The sequence below is a fragment of the Chiloscyllium punctatum genome, chromosome 15 (assembly GCF_047496795.1).
Source record: "Chiloscyllium punctatum isolate Juve2018m chromosome 15, sChiPun1.3, whole genome shotgun sequence".
Lineage (NCBI taxonomy): Eukaryota > Metazoa > Chordata > Chondrichthyes > Orectolobiformes > Hemiscylliidae > Chiloscyllium > Chiloscyllium punctatum.
This window is the reverse complement of record NC_092753.1, coordinates 29,925,272-29,942,896: the sequence shown is the minus strand read 5'-3', so window position 1 is coordinate 29,942,896 and position 17,625 is coordinate 29,925,272. Positions and strand designations below refer to the sequence as shown.

Here is a 17,625-nt window from a genome sequence, read left to right as displayed (position 1 = left end):
CCGCTTACTGAAGCGGTGGCGGGTAGGGGAGGGAAGTGAAGGGGCGGGTGGGTAACGGCCACTAGAGAGTCACGTGACCGGTCATCGCTGTCGGACAGTTGCTGCAGTAACAGTAACGGTAACAGCAAGCGGCTGTTACCGGACGCGAGCAGTAGGCCGGTTTCTGGAGCTCAGGTGGGTGTCCAATCCCCGGGGAGTTGGAAGAAAGGCCAGGCTGAACCGAACCTGCTCAACCGCAATACACCATCCTGATGGATGGGGGTGTCTGCACAGAGGCTTTTGCATTCCGGTTGTCTCCAACGTCGTTGGGAGGAGGAGGAGAGAGGCCTCTGGTTATTCGGTATCACAAACACACACACACTCACCTACCCGTTTGATCAACTATAGTTAACCCAGAGTGCGTTGCTGGAAAAGCACAGTAGGTCAGGCAGCATCCGAGGAGCAGGAGAATCGACGTTTCGGGCCGGAGGCTGATGAAAGGCTAATGCCTGAACTGTTGATTCTCCTGCTCCACGGATGCTGCCTGACCCGCTGTGCTTTTCTAGCACCAATCTCTCGACTCTGATTTCCAGCATCTACAGACTTCACTGTCTCCCTCCGGGTAGTTAAACCAGACCGCCGAGAGAAAAAAAAAACATTCGTAACAATAGGGAGGGTAATTTCCTGTAGGTAAATGTTATATTTTTATCCAGTGAAGGGGCCGTGGCCATTTCTTAAAGTGGGATTGGTCTTGGAAGCGAAACCCAGCACAGCCTCTGATGGGCACAGTGGCCTCCTGTGAATGAATGGTGGATATTTTGTTATTTAGGAGTTGTTAATAGCGAGGACCTAGATCTTGATTGGGTGACATGTAAATTTATTTGAAGGTATATGTTGAGTGAGATATCGAAACAGGACCATTATTTAGAGTAAAGCTGTAAATCTGGGTTAGAGAGAAAATTGACAGGGCTGCTATGTAATATATAAGAGTGTAACAGCAAAGAATCTGGCATAGATTTATTAAAGATGTTTCAATATTTGGAGATGCCAGTTTTGGACTGGGGTGGACAAAGTTCTTAAAAAATCACAACACCAGGTTATAATCCAACAGGTTTGTTTGGAAACACTAACTTTTGAGGTGCTGCCTCTTCATCAGGTGGTTTTAGAAGATGACCATACACAGAATTTATAGTGAAATACTTTCCGGTATAGCAAGGTACTTGCATAACTGATTTTATTAACATCTGAGGACACCAGTCCCTGAATAATGCAGTATCTTTTCATGCAAATAAGATTGTACTTTTTTATTGTCCGTATGAAAATGAACAACATCATTCTCTATCAGATTTTTTCCCCTCACTTAAGTAACCTACCTGTATCTTGTTTGCAGAGTCTTGACAGAAAATCAACTTTATTCATAAATCATAAGCAAATTTGGCTGCAATACACAGTCATCCAAGTCATTAATATAGTTTGTAAATAGTTGAGGCTGCAACATTGATCCTATAGCACTCCATAGTTATGACTTGCTATCTTGACTAAGATTATTTATCCTAATTCTATTTGTTTATTGGTTAGCAGTCATAGAACAAAGAACAATACAGCACAGGAACAAGCCCTCCAAGCCTGCACCAACACACTTTGCCCTTTCACACTAAAACTGCCTTCAGTTACAGGATTCATATCCCTCTATTCCCTTCCTATTCATGCATTCATCCATCCAGGTGCTTTTTGAATGCTGTTATTGTGTCTGCTTCCACCACTACCTCTGGCAATGCATTCCAGGCACTCTCCACTCAGAAACTTGCCTCTCATCTCTTTTTAAACCACCCCACACACCTTGAAGCAGTGTCCCCGAGTAAGTGATCCCTCTGCCTTGGGGGAAAATGCCCCATATTTTCCACTCTATCCATGCCATTCACAATCCTGCAAACTTATCAGGTTGCCTGTAAACCAACTGAGTGCCAGTGGAAACAAAGCCAATCTATCTAATCTTTCTTAGCCAACATTCCCCCATACCAGGCAATGTTCTGTTAAACCTTTTCTGTAACCTCTCCAAAGCATCCATATCCTTCTGGTAGTATGGTAACCAGAACTGTGTAAAATTTAAAGTGTGGCCTAACTAAAGTTCTATAAAGATACAGCATAGCTTACCAGTCCTTATACTTAATGCCCCTTCCAATGAAGGCAAATATGCCATAGGCCTTTTTTACTACTATCTGCTTGCACTGTCACCTTCAGTGATCTGTGAACCTACACACCCAGATCCCTTTGCATATCGATGCTGTTAAGGATTCTGCCATTCACTGTATAATTTCCACCTGTTCTTGACCTTCCGAAATGCATCACCTCATGTTTATATTAAACTGCATCTGCCATTTTTCTGCCTATGCATCCAACTGATCTATATCCTGCTGTATCCTGTGACAGTCCTCTTCACCATGCACAACTTCACCAATCTTTGCATCGTCTGCAAGCTTACTAATTAGACTGGCCATGTTTTCCTCCAAATTATTTATGTACACTACAAACAGCAGAAGTCACAGCACTGATCCCTGGAGAACACCACTAGTCACAACACTCCATTCCAAAAAGCATCCTTTCACAGCTATCCTCTGTCTCCTATGACTAAGCCAGTACTGTATCCATCTTGCCAGTTCAGTCCCAATACCATGTGACTTCACCTTTTGTACCAGTCTGTCTTGAGGGACCTTGTCAAAAGGCTTTACTTGTGTACAACGTCAACTGCTTTTCCCTCAATCATCTTCGTCGTTACCTTAAAAAGATTTGATCAAGTTATTGAAGCATGATATCCCCCACACAAAACCATATGTTATCAAATCCCTTTTATAAGTCCAAACACACCATCTACCAATTCCTGTTTATTTGCTCATTACATCTACAACAGTCTTTAAAAGATTTGCCATACATGATTTCCTTTTCACAAAACCACATTGACTCTGCATGATTGTATTATGATTTTCTCAAAAAGCAGCTACTACATCCATAATAATGGATTCTAGCACTTACCCAATGACAGATATTAGCCTTGTTAGGTTTTTTTTCCCAAGGTTGCACACACCAACTTTTGCAAACAGTGTATTAAAAGCTGTACAAGCTAGGCATGCAAAGTCAAGTTAAAGAGGTCCTGAACAAAGAAAACACATCCCCTTTATACAGGTCAGTTGGTAATGCTTACAAATACTCTGGCCACTCCCTCACAGTCACATGCCACTCAAGACAACCCCCAGCTACACTCTGTCAGTCACGTGTTGCCCCAGATACAATGGCAGGATGAGATCATCCTCTGAGATAATGTAAATGCCCTAATCCTAGGCAGTCATTGTGCAAATGATTTCCTGACTCAGCAATTCCCTAAGACAATGTAGGTGTGAAATGTCCTAGCTTCAGAGCATGGCTATGAAAGCATTTCTGAAAGGAAGAGATTGAATAATAGTTTAATTTGATTATAATTGGGGGAGTAGTAGCAAATGACTTTCTAAATGGGGTGGGGATCATCCGCATTCCTGTATGATTGTGAAAGTGGGTGGGAGCAACAATGTTCAGTCAGTTAACCTTTTAATATTAAAATTAATGTCCAGGGAGAGGCTGTAATGTTAAACGATTAAATGGAACTAACTGGTCTTTAGTTTGCTCATTTCTGTCTTCCTCCCTTCCTGAATTGAGTTTTTACATTTGTTGTTTTCCAATTTTCTAGAACCTAGCGAATTTTGGAAGTTTACAATCACCACCCCCACCTCAACTATTTCATGTAAGACCTTAGAATACAGGCCACGCTGTCTACCTGCAACTCCACTTTTAAGGAACTATGAAACTGCACGCCAAGGTCTTTTTGTTCAGCTACACTCCCCAGGACCTTACCATTAAGTGGATAAGTCCTGCCCCGATTTGCCTTTCCAAAATGCAGCACCTCACATTTATCTAAATTAAACTCCATCTGCCAATCCTCAGTGCATTGACCCATCTGATCAAGATCCTGTTGTACTCCAAGGTAACCTCTGCTGTGCACAGTTCCAATTTTGGTGTCATCTGCAAAACTTACTAATCATACCTCGTATGTTTACTTCCAAAGCACTATTATAAATGACAAAAAGCAGTGGACCCAGCACCAAGCCTTGTGGCACATCACTTGTCATAGGCCTCCAGTCTGAAAAGTAACTCTCCACCACCACCCTCTGTCTTCTATCTTCGAGCCAATTCTGATTCTATTCCGCGTGACCTAATCTTGCTAACCATTCTACCATGACTTTAATAAATATTTTTTCCTCTGTCTTTAGAGCAGAAAATATAAAACTGTCTGAAAATAAAGCTATTTAAGCTCACTTTTTCAATGTATGTAGAAGTCTTTGTTGTTTGCATTTATATTTCATGTTAATTTTCTTTTGCGCTACAATCCTTCCTTGTTATTTTCCAGCTCCTTTGAATCACTCCCTTGCAGCACTGTCAGCCTTTTCTTTCAATTTGAAACATTTCTTAACTTTCTTAGATAGCCATGGATTGTGCATCATTATGATACAGTTGCTCTTTCTTAATGGTATATAGTTTGAGAGCAATGAAATGCTTCCTTAAAAGTTTGGTATTGCTTCTGTATGGTGTTACCTTTTTAATCTATTTTCCGATTGTATTTTATCCAAGTCTGTCTTTGTACCCTTATAATTGCCTTTATGCTTGAGATTCGGACACATTATTTATCCTTAGAATGAATATGCTCTTCCAACATGTTATAATCATGCTTACCTGTGAGGTTATTAAATAGTTCTATCTTATTACTCGTTACTGATTCTAAAGTATTCCATTTTCTGTTTGGTTCCAGAACATATTGTTCAAAGAAACTGTCAATACAGCACAGGAACAGGCCCTTCGGCCCACCAAGCCTGCGCTGATTCCAGTCCTTATTTAGACCTGCTACTTATTGTCTATTCTATCCCTCTCTTTGCCTGTTGTTCATGTGTCTATCAATATGCATCTTAAATGTTGCTAATGTGCCTGCTTCCACTACATCTGACAGTACATTCCAGCCAGCCAACACCCTCTGTGTGAAAAAGTTGCATTTCTTACCTTGAGCCTGTGCCCTCTTGTAGTTGACCTTTCTACCCTGGGAAAAACCCTCTGACTATCTATGCCTCTCATAATTTTGAAAATCTCTATCCGGTTACCTGTTAGCCCCATTTTTTCAGTGAAAACAATCCAACCTCTTCTCATATCTCAGACTCTCCAGACCAGGGAACATCCTGGTAAACTGTCTTTGTATCCTCTCCAAAGCATCCATGTCCCTCTCATAGTGTGTCAACCAGAACTATATGCAATATTCCAAATGTCGCCTTTGTCCCAGAAACACTCTACAAAATCATTCATCCATGCAACTTGTCATGTCAAATCTTTTTCTCATTATTGTGCTAACCTAATTCTTTATGAATCAGTACTACTGCTCCCCCATTCTTTCTTTCTTTCCTGATCTTGGAAATTGTCATCTCTGTAATGGCTATCATAACAGACTTATTTCTAATTATACTATCACTTCATTCATCTGGTCATGATGCTGAACACTTTCAGATAAAATGCCTTTCATTCTGCCTTAGCATTTTTCCTACTCTGACCTTATTTGCTTGTGCATTCTTGATTCTCACCTTTCTGAGCTTTCCTGTGAAACTGAATACTATTATCCAAATTACGATTATTTTGTCCTTTCTCTTCAATTTCCAAATCTCCCCTCACTTAAATCCTCCTCAACCCTACCTGAATTAAGTTAAAAGCACTCACTTAAGTTCTATTTATATGTTTTGCCAAGATGCTGATTTCATCTTGGTCCAAGGGTTAAGATCCTCTCAATATACAGTTCCCTTTTCCCCCAGTACTGGTGTCTGTCCCCCACAAACTGAAGACCTTTTCTCCCAGTCTTTATGCCACTTATTCAACTCCTCGGCTTCATGCTTTCCAGTGCTAAGATTCATATTCGCCCATAGTTTGATATTAATAGGAGTCTAATATGATTTGTGCGATCAATGTAAAGGAAGTTTTGTACGATTTGTAATCAGTTGATAAGAAAAATATCAATTGTATTATTTCATCCAATTGTCAAGAAATAGTTTCAAAATTATTTATATTCTAATGGTGTAAATTCATTTGTAAGTTTAACATCTTTGTAATATAATTTTATACCTACAAAAATTAATCATATAACTCAAATATCAAGAATATTATTACTTTAATTACTTGCAGCACATAACTGGAATCTAAAATGGCCACTGGGAGTCATGATGCTATTTCTTCAGAAGAACTTCGGAGAAGACTTTATCAAACATTCAAAAGTCGGGGTGTCTTAGATTCTTTAAAGGTACTTCTTTATCTTGAACAAGAGTATGTTGCAGCACATTCTGTACTAATCATAAGTTGTGTCTTTATGAGCTAAACTCATTAAAATGGCCCTGCCGTATATTTTAAACATATTTTAGTTATTTCTAGCACTAACTATGTCATACATTAATGCTTCAATATTTAGCTGTTCCATGTAAAGTAAGACACTTTATTAATAAGGGTTTCTTATGGTGAGGTAGTAGTTTTCTTACCTCTGAGCCAGGAAACCTGAGTTAAATTCCCAACTGCTCCAGAGGTGTGTCATAATATCTCTGTACAGGTTAGATAGAGAGAGAGAAAGCATTTGGTACAGCAAATTTTGTTTCACCTGGCACCTCATGAGTTCTTGATAAACTGACAAAAATTAGGTATCTGTAATTTACAATATTTTACAATATTGTATCCAATTATTATAGTTTTTTAAATTTATTTGCCTCAATGTAAATATGCTTGTTCAATTGAATGGCAACACAAAATATCAACAGTGGATTCAATTTTGAATCAATTTCTCCTGAAATGCTGCAATCTATCGATGTCCTAGTAGTTTAGGGTGCGAATGAGAAGGCTGTCTGCTGGTAAGTTTTATTTAAGGCAAAATTGCATTATTATTTAAGTGATTTATACTATAATTAAATTATAACAGTGATGTATATTCCCCTGCATTAAGTTTCTATTATTTAATGCGTATTTTTCATTGATTATGTGGGCCTCTTGATTATCCAGAACAATTGATCAACCGGAACACTCCTGGTTCCACAGGTGCCAATTAATAAAAGGTTTACTGTACTTACAAATGAGCAGAATAATGCTTTATATTTCTACAGTTGTGCACTCCTATACACATCATCTAGTAAATATCTACTAAGTTGACTTGCAGCTTTAAGTTGATGGTAATTGGCAGTCACACAGAAAATTCCTCATTTATTTGCCATTTCATTAATTTCATGTTTTAAATTTTAAAGATCCTGCTTATTTGACTTCTAGAAAGCATCAAATACTGTTTCAAAACCCATAATTATTCTGATGTCTTTGAACAGTAAAGTCAATTAATAATCGTACAGCTTACATAATATACATTAATTATGGGTGCACGCTTGTGTCACATTTCTGAGTTAGTGCACTGGAAATGAAACTTTGCCATTCCTGGACGCATCTCAAAAATTAAAGACTTTATCCAAGATTGCAAAAGTTCCCAATTTCCCCATTTGTCTATTTGGACGTAGGGTGAACAGGAAAAGGGACCAAGTTTCTGCACTTAATAAGGATCACTATTTATTACAAATGAATTGATTCTGTCTGAAGGTAAATAACTATGAACTAATGATATATAACTCTACTCATTGAAAGTCCAACCCCCTTAATAAAACCTCCTAAAACAGATGTGGTCAGACATAAAAAAAATCAGCATTATGGTGGATCATTCCACAGAGTTGTCTGAGGTGATCCTCTTTGTTTGCATACATCTTCAGTCTCACTGCCCAGATATTTTTCACTTTCTTCAATGAGGTACAAAGGGACTGGTTCACAAATTAAGTCTTTGACTTATTGGTTAAAAGCAACTTCTTGCTGCAAATGTTGGGGTAAATAAACTGGCTTGCTGCAGGTCTTTTTTACTGCAGAAAGACACACCACTTTCCCTTCTGAAGGTCCAAAAGCTTCTGTTAATATTGTTCATGTCTGTAAGCTGCTCAGTTACAAATAGGCCAATCACATAGTTGTTGTCAGGATGATCATAACTCCACTAACCAATCAGCTACTTCTGTTTGCAGAATCTCATTTTTTACACACCTCCCCCTGGTGCCAGCTCATCTGTAGCAAACCTCTCCCAAGTATTTGAATAAGGCAGCAGCCTAAACACCACACACAATGAGTTTCTGTAGTTTACTTTTAAAAAGTGCAACAATCTCTTCCAGAATACTTGGTTTTAAAACAGTTCTTGCCTCATTGCAAGAGCAGTCAATAGTAGAAAATACAGAAATGTAAAATGATACGTATTACTTTACTATGTAGTTGTCAGATTCCAATAAATACTAATTGGCACATCATCCAATCAAAAATAACAACAATTCCAGCTGATTTTAAGTGAAAATTTTAGGCACCTTAATAGATTAAGTTGCTGCAAAAACTTGTGTACTATCTTGTGATACACTTGCCTCACATATAAATTTTCTATTGGCTAGTCTCAGCTTCGAAATCAGCTTGTCCATGAATTAACACATCCTGGTTTAAATGGACTGTTACCTGTGAATGGTCATCGTCATCAGAATCCTTCCACAGATGAAAGTTCTCTGTTGGTTATGGCCGCAAATAGCATTGTAGCAGACCATTTGCGAAAGATTGGATATGAGTACTCACTGTCTGTCTTCTATCCAGAATGTGGCTTAGAAAAAGAAAAGGTAAGCTAAATCTGTACTTTCTCTTAAAAATGTTAGTTAACAGCTGCAATGGCCCGGAATTGTTGGAGCAAATCAGCACACTGACTATTGTATAGTTGGATGTCAAGGATAAGCCAATGAACCATGTCAAATGCTTTTCATAGGAAGAATTTGCTTTCCCATGAATTTAAGTCTGACTTTCAGCACTTCCTTTCATGGTATGACTGATATAGTTCTTTCAATATAAAAAAGTGTCTTTTTTTTTCTTATGATTTCCATCAATTAAATAACAATCTAATAATAATAATCACATATTTGTTTGCATGTGTAAAAGTAACTTGTCTCACAACTTTCTTCTTTACACTAGTGAACCCAGTTGCTCCTTCTAAGGCACAGTTCAGCAGCCTTTGGATACAAATGTACTGAGTAGTCTATCCAGGCAATGATGTTGACACAATATTTAAATATGTGGAGATTCACATTCAGATTAAGTTCTGCCTTGTGTGCGGCATACAATCATACACATTTTCAGCATGTGCTGATGGCAGTCATGTTTGGGAGTTCTAATCCTAATCTGTCATGGAGGAATGATCAGGCCAATTGTTGTGCAATTTCTGTTTTTCTGACAGAAATACAGATCCAGATTTTTCATGAAGATTGCCACTCTGCTTTTCTGGCTGAGTCTTCTAAGCTTGGCTTCTCTAGAAATGTGAAGTGTGCAGTTCACAAATGCTTCTTCAGAGCATCAGAGGAAACCAAGTTATGGCCCTGTTTATGGCTCTAGCTCCATAAGGCAAATCTAAATGTCTATAGTGCATGGGTAAGTCAGTGAATGATTAGTAGATGGGTGAGTTAAGTCTGCATAGGTAATTGAGTAAATGGATAGGGTAGCAGATAAGTGATGTGAATCGATAGTAGTCTGGTCATTGAAGGGAATGCAGTGGTTTGGGGGATAGTAAGGGAATGAGAGTTGTGTATTAGCTGAATAGTTATATAATAACTAAGCATGGAAATAAAACTTGTTGGAAGAAAGTTTTATTAAGTTTTGGCTCTACCATACGTCTGCACCTAATGTAAACAGTAAACTAATAATCATCAGCTTCCAAGGCTCAAGTGTTCCATCTTAGTGTGGTCAAAGCATCTAGAACTTGACCATGATTTTAATGCAAGGTGAAAGAATTGGTGTGTGATTTATGGGCCATTAATGGGGGATCACTTCACACCTCCAAAAAGCCACCTCCAAACCTACTCGGGTCAATTAAGATCAAGGTAGTGTACTGCTCTGTGCATCTGCAGCATTGGCAATACCATTCAGATTAGACAGATCAAAGAAGAAACAAGTATGAGGACATCATGATGGCCTTTGATTCTTATACTATTATAATCCTATAATAGACTGAGTGGTTAGAAGCCAAGGGAGACAATTAATTCCATTATAAATCGCCTGTACCACCTTGTTAATAATTATCAATATTCAACATTGTGCGATGAGACCATAAGGGACTGTTCCGTGCTGAATGTCTTGGATGAACCGTTATTGAATGCTTACAGTCTAAAATGAGTTTTATGTTTAAAATCATAGTGCAGAATTTGACACAAGCTGAAATATGCAAGTGAAACAATCTCTTTTTGCCTGAAGGAATATAAAATTTTATTATATTATATTTTATTATAGTGGGAGAAAGTTCATTAACATTCTATTGTAAATAATTATCATTGTTCTTTCCTTTCCTGTTTGTGTAGCTTTGAATATTTTTTATGTTGAAGTTGACACATTGCGCTGTCAATCAGTATTCATTGAAGAAGCTCCAACTCTAGGACAGAGGAGGATATTGCCAACTTTTCTCTTTTGGGGCAAGACTAGGAGATGCAGGAAAACAATGTACCAAGAATGATGGTGATCAGCTGCAAGTTAGCATTCTAGGTCTTTATACCTTCAAGAAAGGGTGAAAGTAAATGAAGATGCTACTTATCTATATGATTTAATGAAGGAGGTCCTGAATCGTATTTTGCTATTTGAAATCGGTGTAAATGATGATTTTGGTCGCAGCTACAATGTCTCCTCTAAAAAGAATCAGTGTTTTGTTGAAAAAAGTGATACAGGATGCCCCTAGTAATTCTACTAGGGGCATCACCGTCACGCTACAGCAGCAGAAACCACAACCTAATACAGAAAATCCTTTTATTGAATAATGCTGAAACTGGGTTTCCTTCCTTCTAAAGAAAATACCCAGTGGTGGTGTTAATTGTTTTGAGCCTTCATCAAAGTCTGCAGATCATAATATTCAGGAAGAGCTTCCTATATATGCCAGTGCTGATTAGGTGTCCAAGAAGGTGTAATTTCCTGAAATCTTCTAAGTTTATTCTACTATTGATGGTGGTGAAATCCTATTTTTTGGTGGCGTTTCCACAAAGTAATTGCAAAGGAACAATCTTGCGATGAAGATAATGTGAATTGTGAGGTCCCTTTCGGTCATGGCTGACCAGGAGTTGCATCATCGTTGTTCTTGCTTTCTGCTTCCCTGAAGCAATATCGCTTGTGACTTAGGAGACCACTGCTGGAGTGACAGTTCCGGTCGCAGAGGTCACATCTGTATGTGGTCATTGATCTGCTAGAACTGCTGCACTCCTTCCTTCATGCCTGCTTGTCTGCTGCAACACTTATCAGCTTCTTTTCCCCTGTTTTGAGGTGTTGGTTCAGGGTGCTTCTCCATTTCATGTGGCTAGCTGCAAGCCATTCCTGGACTCCGTAACAATATCAAGCGCCTTCATTACTCTCATGCAGACGTCCTTGTAGTGCCATTGGGGATGCCCAGTGGGTCTCTTCCCGGATGCAAGCTCTCTGTAGAGGATATCCTTTGGAATGCGGCCATCCTCCATGCAGTGGATGTGATCCAGCCAGTGCACTCTCTGCTGCCTGAGCAGAGTGTACATACTGGGGATCTTGCACTACGATGTGATTGTAGTGCCACTATCTACAAAAAATTTATATCTTAAGCGTAGTAAGGAAACTTCATTTATTTGTCTTAAGATATTCAGCAAAGCTTCTTCAATAGCTCCTTCCAACCCATGACCACCAATTAGCATCTAGGAGGACAAGGCTGGTGGGTAGAAGGAAGCATGGCTAACTTCAATTTTGCCTTCAAGTCATTCACCATTCTGACATGGAAATACATTGTTTTTCCTTTACTGATGCTGGGTCAAAATCCTGTTTCCCAATGGTGTTGTGGGTGTATTTTCTAATAAATAGGCTGCAGTGGTTCAAGAAGGCAGTTCACTACTATCTTCTCAGTAATTACTGGCTGACATCCATATCCCATAGTTTTTAAAATTTACATATTTGGACCCTGCAGAAGTTCCGATGTGCTGATGTCCTTGGGGATTTAATGAGAAATTTGAAATTGAAATAGATAATTCTCCTCCAGCCAGATCCTCCACAAAACTCTAGCTCTGAGCTGTATTAGACTCTGATATCAATCTGAATATTTACCCAGGAAAAATGTTAGAAAAATCCTAATTTAACTGTAGATGTAAAAATGACCAAACCTGTCGATTACTCCCTAATCCAGTCATGGCCCCTCACTCAATGTAAGTCGCCCCTCACTGCTCAATCTGTCTCAATCCCATTGCATTAAGATCAAACTGATGAAAATTTATTAACCATTGATGTTGTGTACAGAGTCATGTTAAAATTGGACATCACTTCTTTTCTATCTTTGACCTAGTCTCAGCGTGAGCTGGTATCACTGATGATGCAGCTGATCTATTAGCATATAGCTACCACACTTACCACAAGTTCATTTCTTCTATAAATATCTAAGTCTCTAGCATCAAAGGTGCCAATCCAACAGTGCTGCCAATGCTTTTTGGAGGTGGTGAGGGACTCGTATATCCACATTATGTTCTTGGAGTGTAACCACATTGGCAGACTAGGAGGTCAACCTCTCACAACAGTAGGTACCTCAGCTGTGACATTGATGCTGCCTAGGAGGTAAAAGCAGTGAAGACTGATCAAAGAATTTATTCAAAAGAGACAATTTCAGGACTTGAACATCAAGAGAAAGACGACAAACTTAAACACTCCTTTTTTTTCCTTCTTTTCCTTCTCTTTTGCACACTCATGAAATGTTGAAATACTTTCAACTCCTAAGAAGAATTTCCGTGATGTGTCATCCACTGCTGCTGTGATGCAAAACACAATTCAGCACTTCTTTCATGAACAAGCCGAATGATATTAAAAAATTGTAGATAATAGAACTGCTGCCACTGGGCATCTGTGTTGGAGGAACTTATTGTTTGTGGATATGGTGCCTAACAAGTGGATTGCTTTGTCCTTAGTGGTGTTTTTTGAGTAGCGTCGGAGCTGCACTCATCCAGGCAAGAGGGAGTATTCCATCAGAGTCCTGACTTGTGCATTGTAGATAGTGGAGTAGCTTTGGGAAATCAGAAGGTTAATTACTCACTGCAAGATTCTTAGCCCTTGTCCTGTTCTTGTAGCCACCATGTTTAGATGGCTAGTCCAATTTAGTTTCTGCTCAATGGTAACCTTCAGTATGTTGACAGTGGGAGATTCACGATGGCAAAACTATTGAATATCAAGGACATTTGGGCCATGTGTCTGCTCTGCAATGATGTGGAGACTAAAAGATTTATGCCATGTTAACTCCATACAATTCAAGGATTCAACCTATGGGCATGCTGCACAACACCACACTTGTTTCGATGCCTTTAACTGCTGACTATGGAGTAAATTATTAAGGAAAATATTTCAAATCTGTTTTATTGATTTTTGTTTTGTAGTAGCCTATAAATTTTGTGAAGAAGGGTCACTGGACCCGAAACATTAACTGTGCTTCCTCTCCTTAGATGCTGTCAGGCCTGCTGAGTTTTTCCAATGATTTTTGATGGTGTATAATTTGTGTAACTTGCATATGACAATTGAATGTAATTTATCTCTAATAAATATTTTGAAAGTGATTGCTAAGGAGCAGTTGCAGAAAACAAATACGTTTAGGGGCTGTTTGAAATTCCAAATTGCATGATTGTCAGATTAAACAGAGGAAAAGATAAATTTGTGAATTATTTCAATGGTTTGATCAGTTACTTTGAAATCCAGAACCAATCAGAAGGTTATTCATTAATCAAAGGACAATTACTTATTGTTCGACTCTCGTAAATACCAAACAATGGGTGTATTTGGGTAAGTGTGAGCTTTAGTAATAACGAATGAAAGGTAGTTTATAATTATCTGGTGACCAATATGATTCTTTCAATCAATTCTCTGGAGTTTTGAAGAAGAGGTGACTTCCTTGAACCTTATTAGTACTTCAAGGGATATACACAGTAGATATAGATATGATGTTTCCCCTAGTTGGGGAGCTTAGAAAAAGGTGACACATTTAAATGTAAGGGGGATGTGTCATTTAGGACTGAGATGGGGAGAATTTGTTTTTACAGGTTGTGAATTTTTAGAATTTTCTACCCTAGAAGGCCATGGAATCTCAATCTTTGACTATATTTACTTGTGTCATGAAGAGTTCTGGGGTAAGTGGGTAAAAGGCATTGAAATTGTTCAAATAGCTGTGATCACAAATGGATAGAGCAGGCTTGGCAGCTCAAGTTCATATAAGGATTAGTTATCATAATTCTCTCTTTGAGAAATGGATATTGTTTGTTTTATAACTTTTTTGAGAAAACAAGCTGTTATTTCCTGCATCAAGGTGGGAAAACAAGTTTTTGAGGTTCTTCAGTCATTTTTTTAATTAACAGTACTGTAGTACAAGGGAAGTGTTGATCAGTTTTTACAATAACATATTTGGGATAATGTATGTGTATTTGCTGTTAGATTTTTAAACTTTTGGTAAATCACGAGATGTACCCAAACTACATGTGTGTTGCAATAGGTGGAAAACTAATTATATAGATTTGTCTAGGATAAGCGTTTCTTCATGGATCTGCATCTCGCATGCAGTTAAAGTTACAAATTGAATTTCAATCTTTTTTTCAATAGGCATTTACAGCAAGAGATCTCCTGCAGGTTTTGAAGATCAACCCCAGATCAGAGCTTTACAAATCCATTGTGAGTTTGATTCTATTATAAATATGTTTAGTGGTTAACTTTTCCTCTTTCATACATTGGATAACTTTTTTTTTTGTCTGCCTTTGTGCTCCTACAGATTTCAAATCTTGAAAAAAATCAAAAAGGTAAAAAAAAATCAAATACTCGATCATTGTACATGCAGGAAGAAATTATGCATGAATTTGGTGTAGCCAGTTTTGCCTAATTTGCATTAAAGAATATATTTTAAAAATTGCAATTCTTCCAAAATTGTCAGCAATTTACCTATTTGAGTGATTTTTTTTTGTTACTGGCAGGGTTTCTTATTCAGTTTCTGATGGATCTGATTGACTACCACCTAAGTCGAGCACATCGGGATGCAGAAACTCAAACCAGCTGTGCTTCAGAGTACACGGAATCTATTGGTAAGGAACAGATGTGGAGGTTTCTGTAAGATTTTATCCTTGCAGCACATTTTTTAGTGATGTCTCGAAATTAAGTAAATCTTCAACAGAGTATGCAAGTTAACTTTAGAATGATGAACCTGCAATCTCTCTATAGTTAGTTTCTTTTCAGTTGGCCTAATTTATGAGTTGCAGATCTTCATAGTTCTGTCCTTGGATTGCTAATTCTAAATAATGGCCATAGAAAATGCCGTTACATTAAAACAAAGTATTTTTACTTTTTTTATTGCTGTCGTTTTATTTTAACTGGCTTGTGTGATTAATGCAAATGTTAATTGGCAATGGTTATGTCAAGATACCAAATACCTGATAAACTATGCAAATAAAGTTTTTGGTTAACAAGGTTGTTGGTAGTGTTATGGACTGGGCCAGACCACCCAAAAGATTCTTAAGTAGGCAGCCCAGACCATAACTTTGCAATTTGTTTCGGTAAGTGTACAGTGAATATTACCCAGCGTAAGTTGGTGAGGTTGACTACCAAGTTTTAAAACAGACAAAAAAATTATTCACAAAATTACACAATGAAACACAACGAACAGATTAAAGAACCCCTACATGACTCAGTCTATCCAAACTAGACTTAATTATGCTGTTCTGAATATACACAACAGTCCCACAGAGCAAACCCCCTTAAAACACAGTAACAAAAAAGGAACAAATGCCTGACAGGTTGAAGTTAGAAGGGCAGAAAGAGAGAGAGAGCCTGTTCACATAGTCCACTGCTAAACTTGCAACTACTTCTGGACTGAACTGCTCAGCTAGAGAGCTGACTACTCCCTTTCCATTATACAGGTCACTTCTAAAACATGATCACTTCGGCCTGAAGCCTCATCTGTTCACATATAAACAAAAGGCCTCTCAAAATTCTTTTCATCTCTGTATCAAACTAGTCTAATCGGAGCCCGGCCCATTTAAGACCCCTCTGAAAAATGTCAAGGATCCTTTAGAAAAGGAACAGCTTTTAGGAAAAAAGGGACCAGTTTTGTGACACTCACTTGGAAAAAAACCCATCAATATCTAAAGATGCTTCATTTTAAAACCCTTCAAAAACAAACTGGCTGGTAGTCTAAAACACACAGACACAGTGTACTAACTATAAACATGCAAACATACATAACCACATGCAAACTCACGTCATAGCACACGCACCATTGAATGTCTCCATATCTCATTCGAGTCTTGACAACGCATCGACAGCCACGTTTTCACAACCTGCCACTTGCACAATTGTCAAATTGAGTGGCTGCAACAACAAGCTCCATTTAAACAGTCTGGCATTTTTGTCGTTAAGTTTTTCCACAAATGTTATGATCAATATATATGATTGTCTCAGAAGCATTGCTGGTAATATAAACACTGAAATGTTGTAATGCCAACACCAAGCTTAGTCTCTTTCTCCACTGCTGAATATTTCTGTCGATTAACATTCAACTTCCAGGAAAAATACCCGATGGGTCTTTCTATTCCCTTGTCATCCTCTTGCAGGAGCACAGGACCAAAACCCACATTACTGGCATTGATAAGCATCTTGAAAGGCTTCGTGTAATCCAGTGTGGCTAATACTGGGGCAGTGGTTAACGGTTTTTAAACTGTCAAATGCCTTTGACAGTCTGCAGTCCACTGAAACTTCTTGCCTTCTTTTAACAATTCAACAAGTGGAACAGCCACGCTGCCAAAGTTCTGCAAAATCTTTGGTAAAAATCCACTCAATTCCAGGAACCGTAGAACTGCTTTTCTCATCGGTGTGGGAAATTCCCCAGATACTTTCATTTTCGTATCCCATGGGGCCATTTGTCAATGTTGAATAACATGGCCCAAAAAGGTGACTTGGACTTTGTCAAATTCACTTTTAGCTAGGTTTACCACCAAGCCTGCCTTCTGAAGTCAATCGAATAAGTCCGATAAATGCTGTAAATGTTCCTGCCTGGACTAAAAATCACCAGATCATCAATCTACGTCACACAGTTAGGTAATCCAGCAATGGCCTTATTAGTCAGTCTCTGAAAGGTGGCTGAGGCATTTTTCATACCAAATGGCATGATTTTGAACTGATATAGTCCGTTTGGCATTATGAAAGCTAAAATTGTCTTTGCTCTCTCAGACAGAGGTACTTACCAGTAGCCTCTGAGCAAGAGCAACTTAGAAACGTAGGTTGCATGTCCCACGTTTTTGACACAGTCCTCCAACCGTGGAATTGGATATGCATCAGTCTTTGTAATGACATTGACTTGGCGATAGTGTACACATAACCGTTGGGAACCATCTGGCTTTGGCATCATGACTACGGGTGACTTCCAGTCACTGTAACTCACTTCGGTCATGCCATCTGGGAGCATGCGCTCTATCCCCATCTGAACCTGTGCCAACTTTACAG

General features: G+C 38.5%; 1 protein-coding gene across 3 annotated transcripts in view; it reads left to right on the top strand.

Annotated features, from left to right (window-relative positions):
- Positions 1 to 61: 61 nt before the first annotated feature.
- ofd1 (OFD1 centriole and centriolar satellite protein) overlaps positions 62 to 17,625 on the top strand; it is an 88,452-nt gene continuing 70,888 nt past the window's right edge. For all 3 annotated transcript variants that reach the window (XM_072584851.1, XM_072584850.1, XM_072584852.1), the window contains exons 1-6: positions 62 to 174; positions 6,220 to 6,334; positions 8,535 to 8,750; positions 14,740 to 14,808; positions 14,906 to 14,933; positions 15,105 to 15,212. In XM_072584851.1, the coding sequence (XP_072440952.1) occupies positions 6,239 to 6,334; positions 8,535 to 8,750; positions 14,740 to 14,808; positions 14,906 to 14,933; positions 15,105 to 15,212 (517 nt within the window). In that variant the 5' untranslated portion in view covers positions 62 to 174; positions 6,220 to 6,238. The remainder of the gene's footprint in view (positions 175 to 6,219; positions 6,335 to 8,534; positions 8,751 to 14,739; positions 14,809 to 14,905; positions 14,934 to 15,104; positions 15,213 to 17,625) is intronic.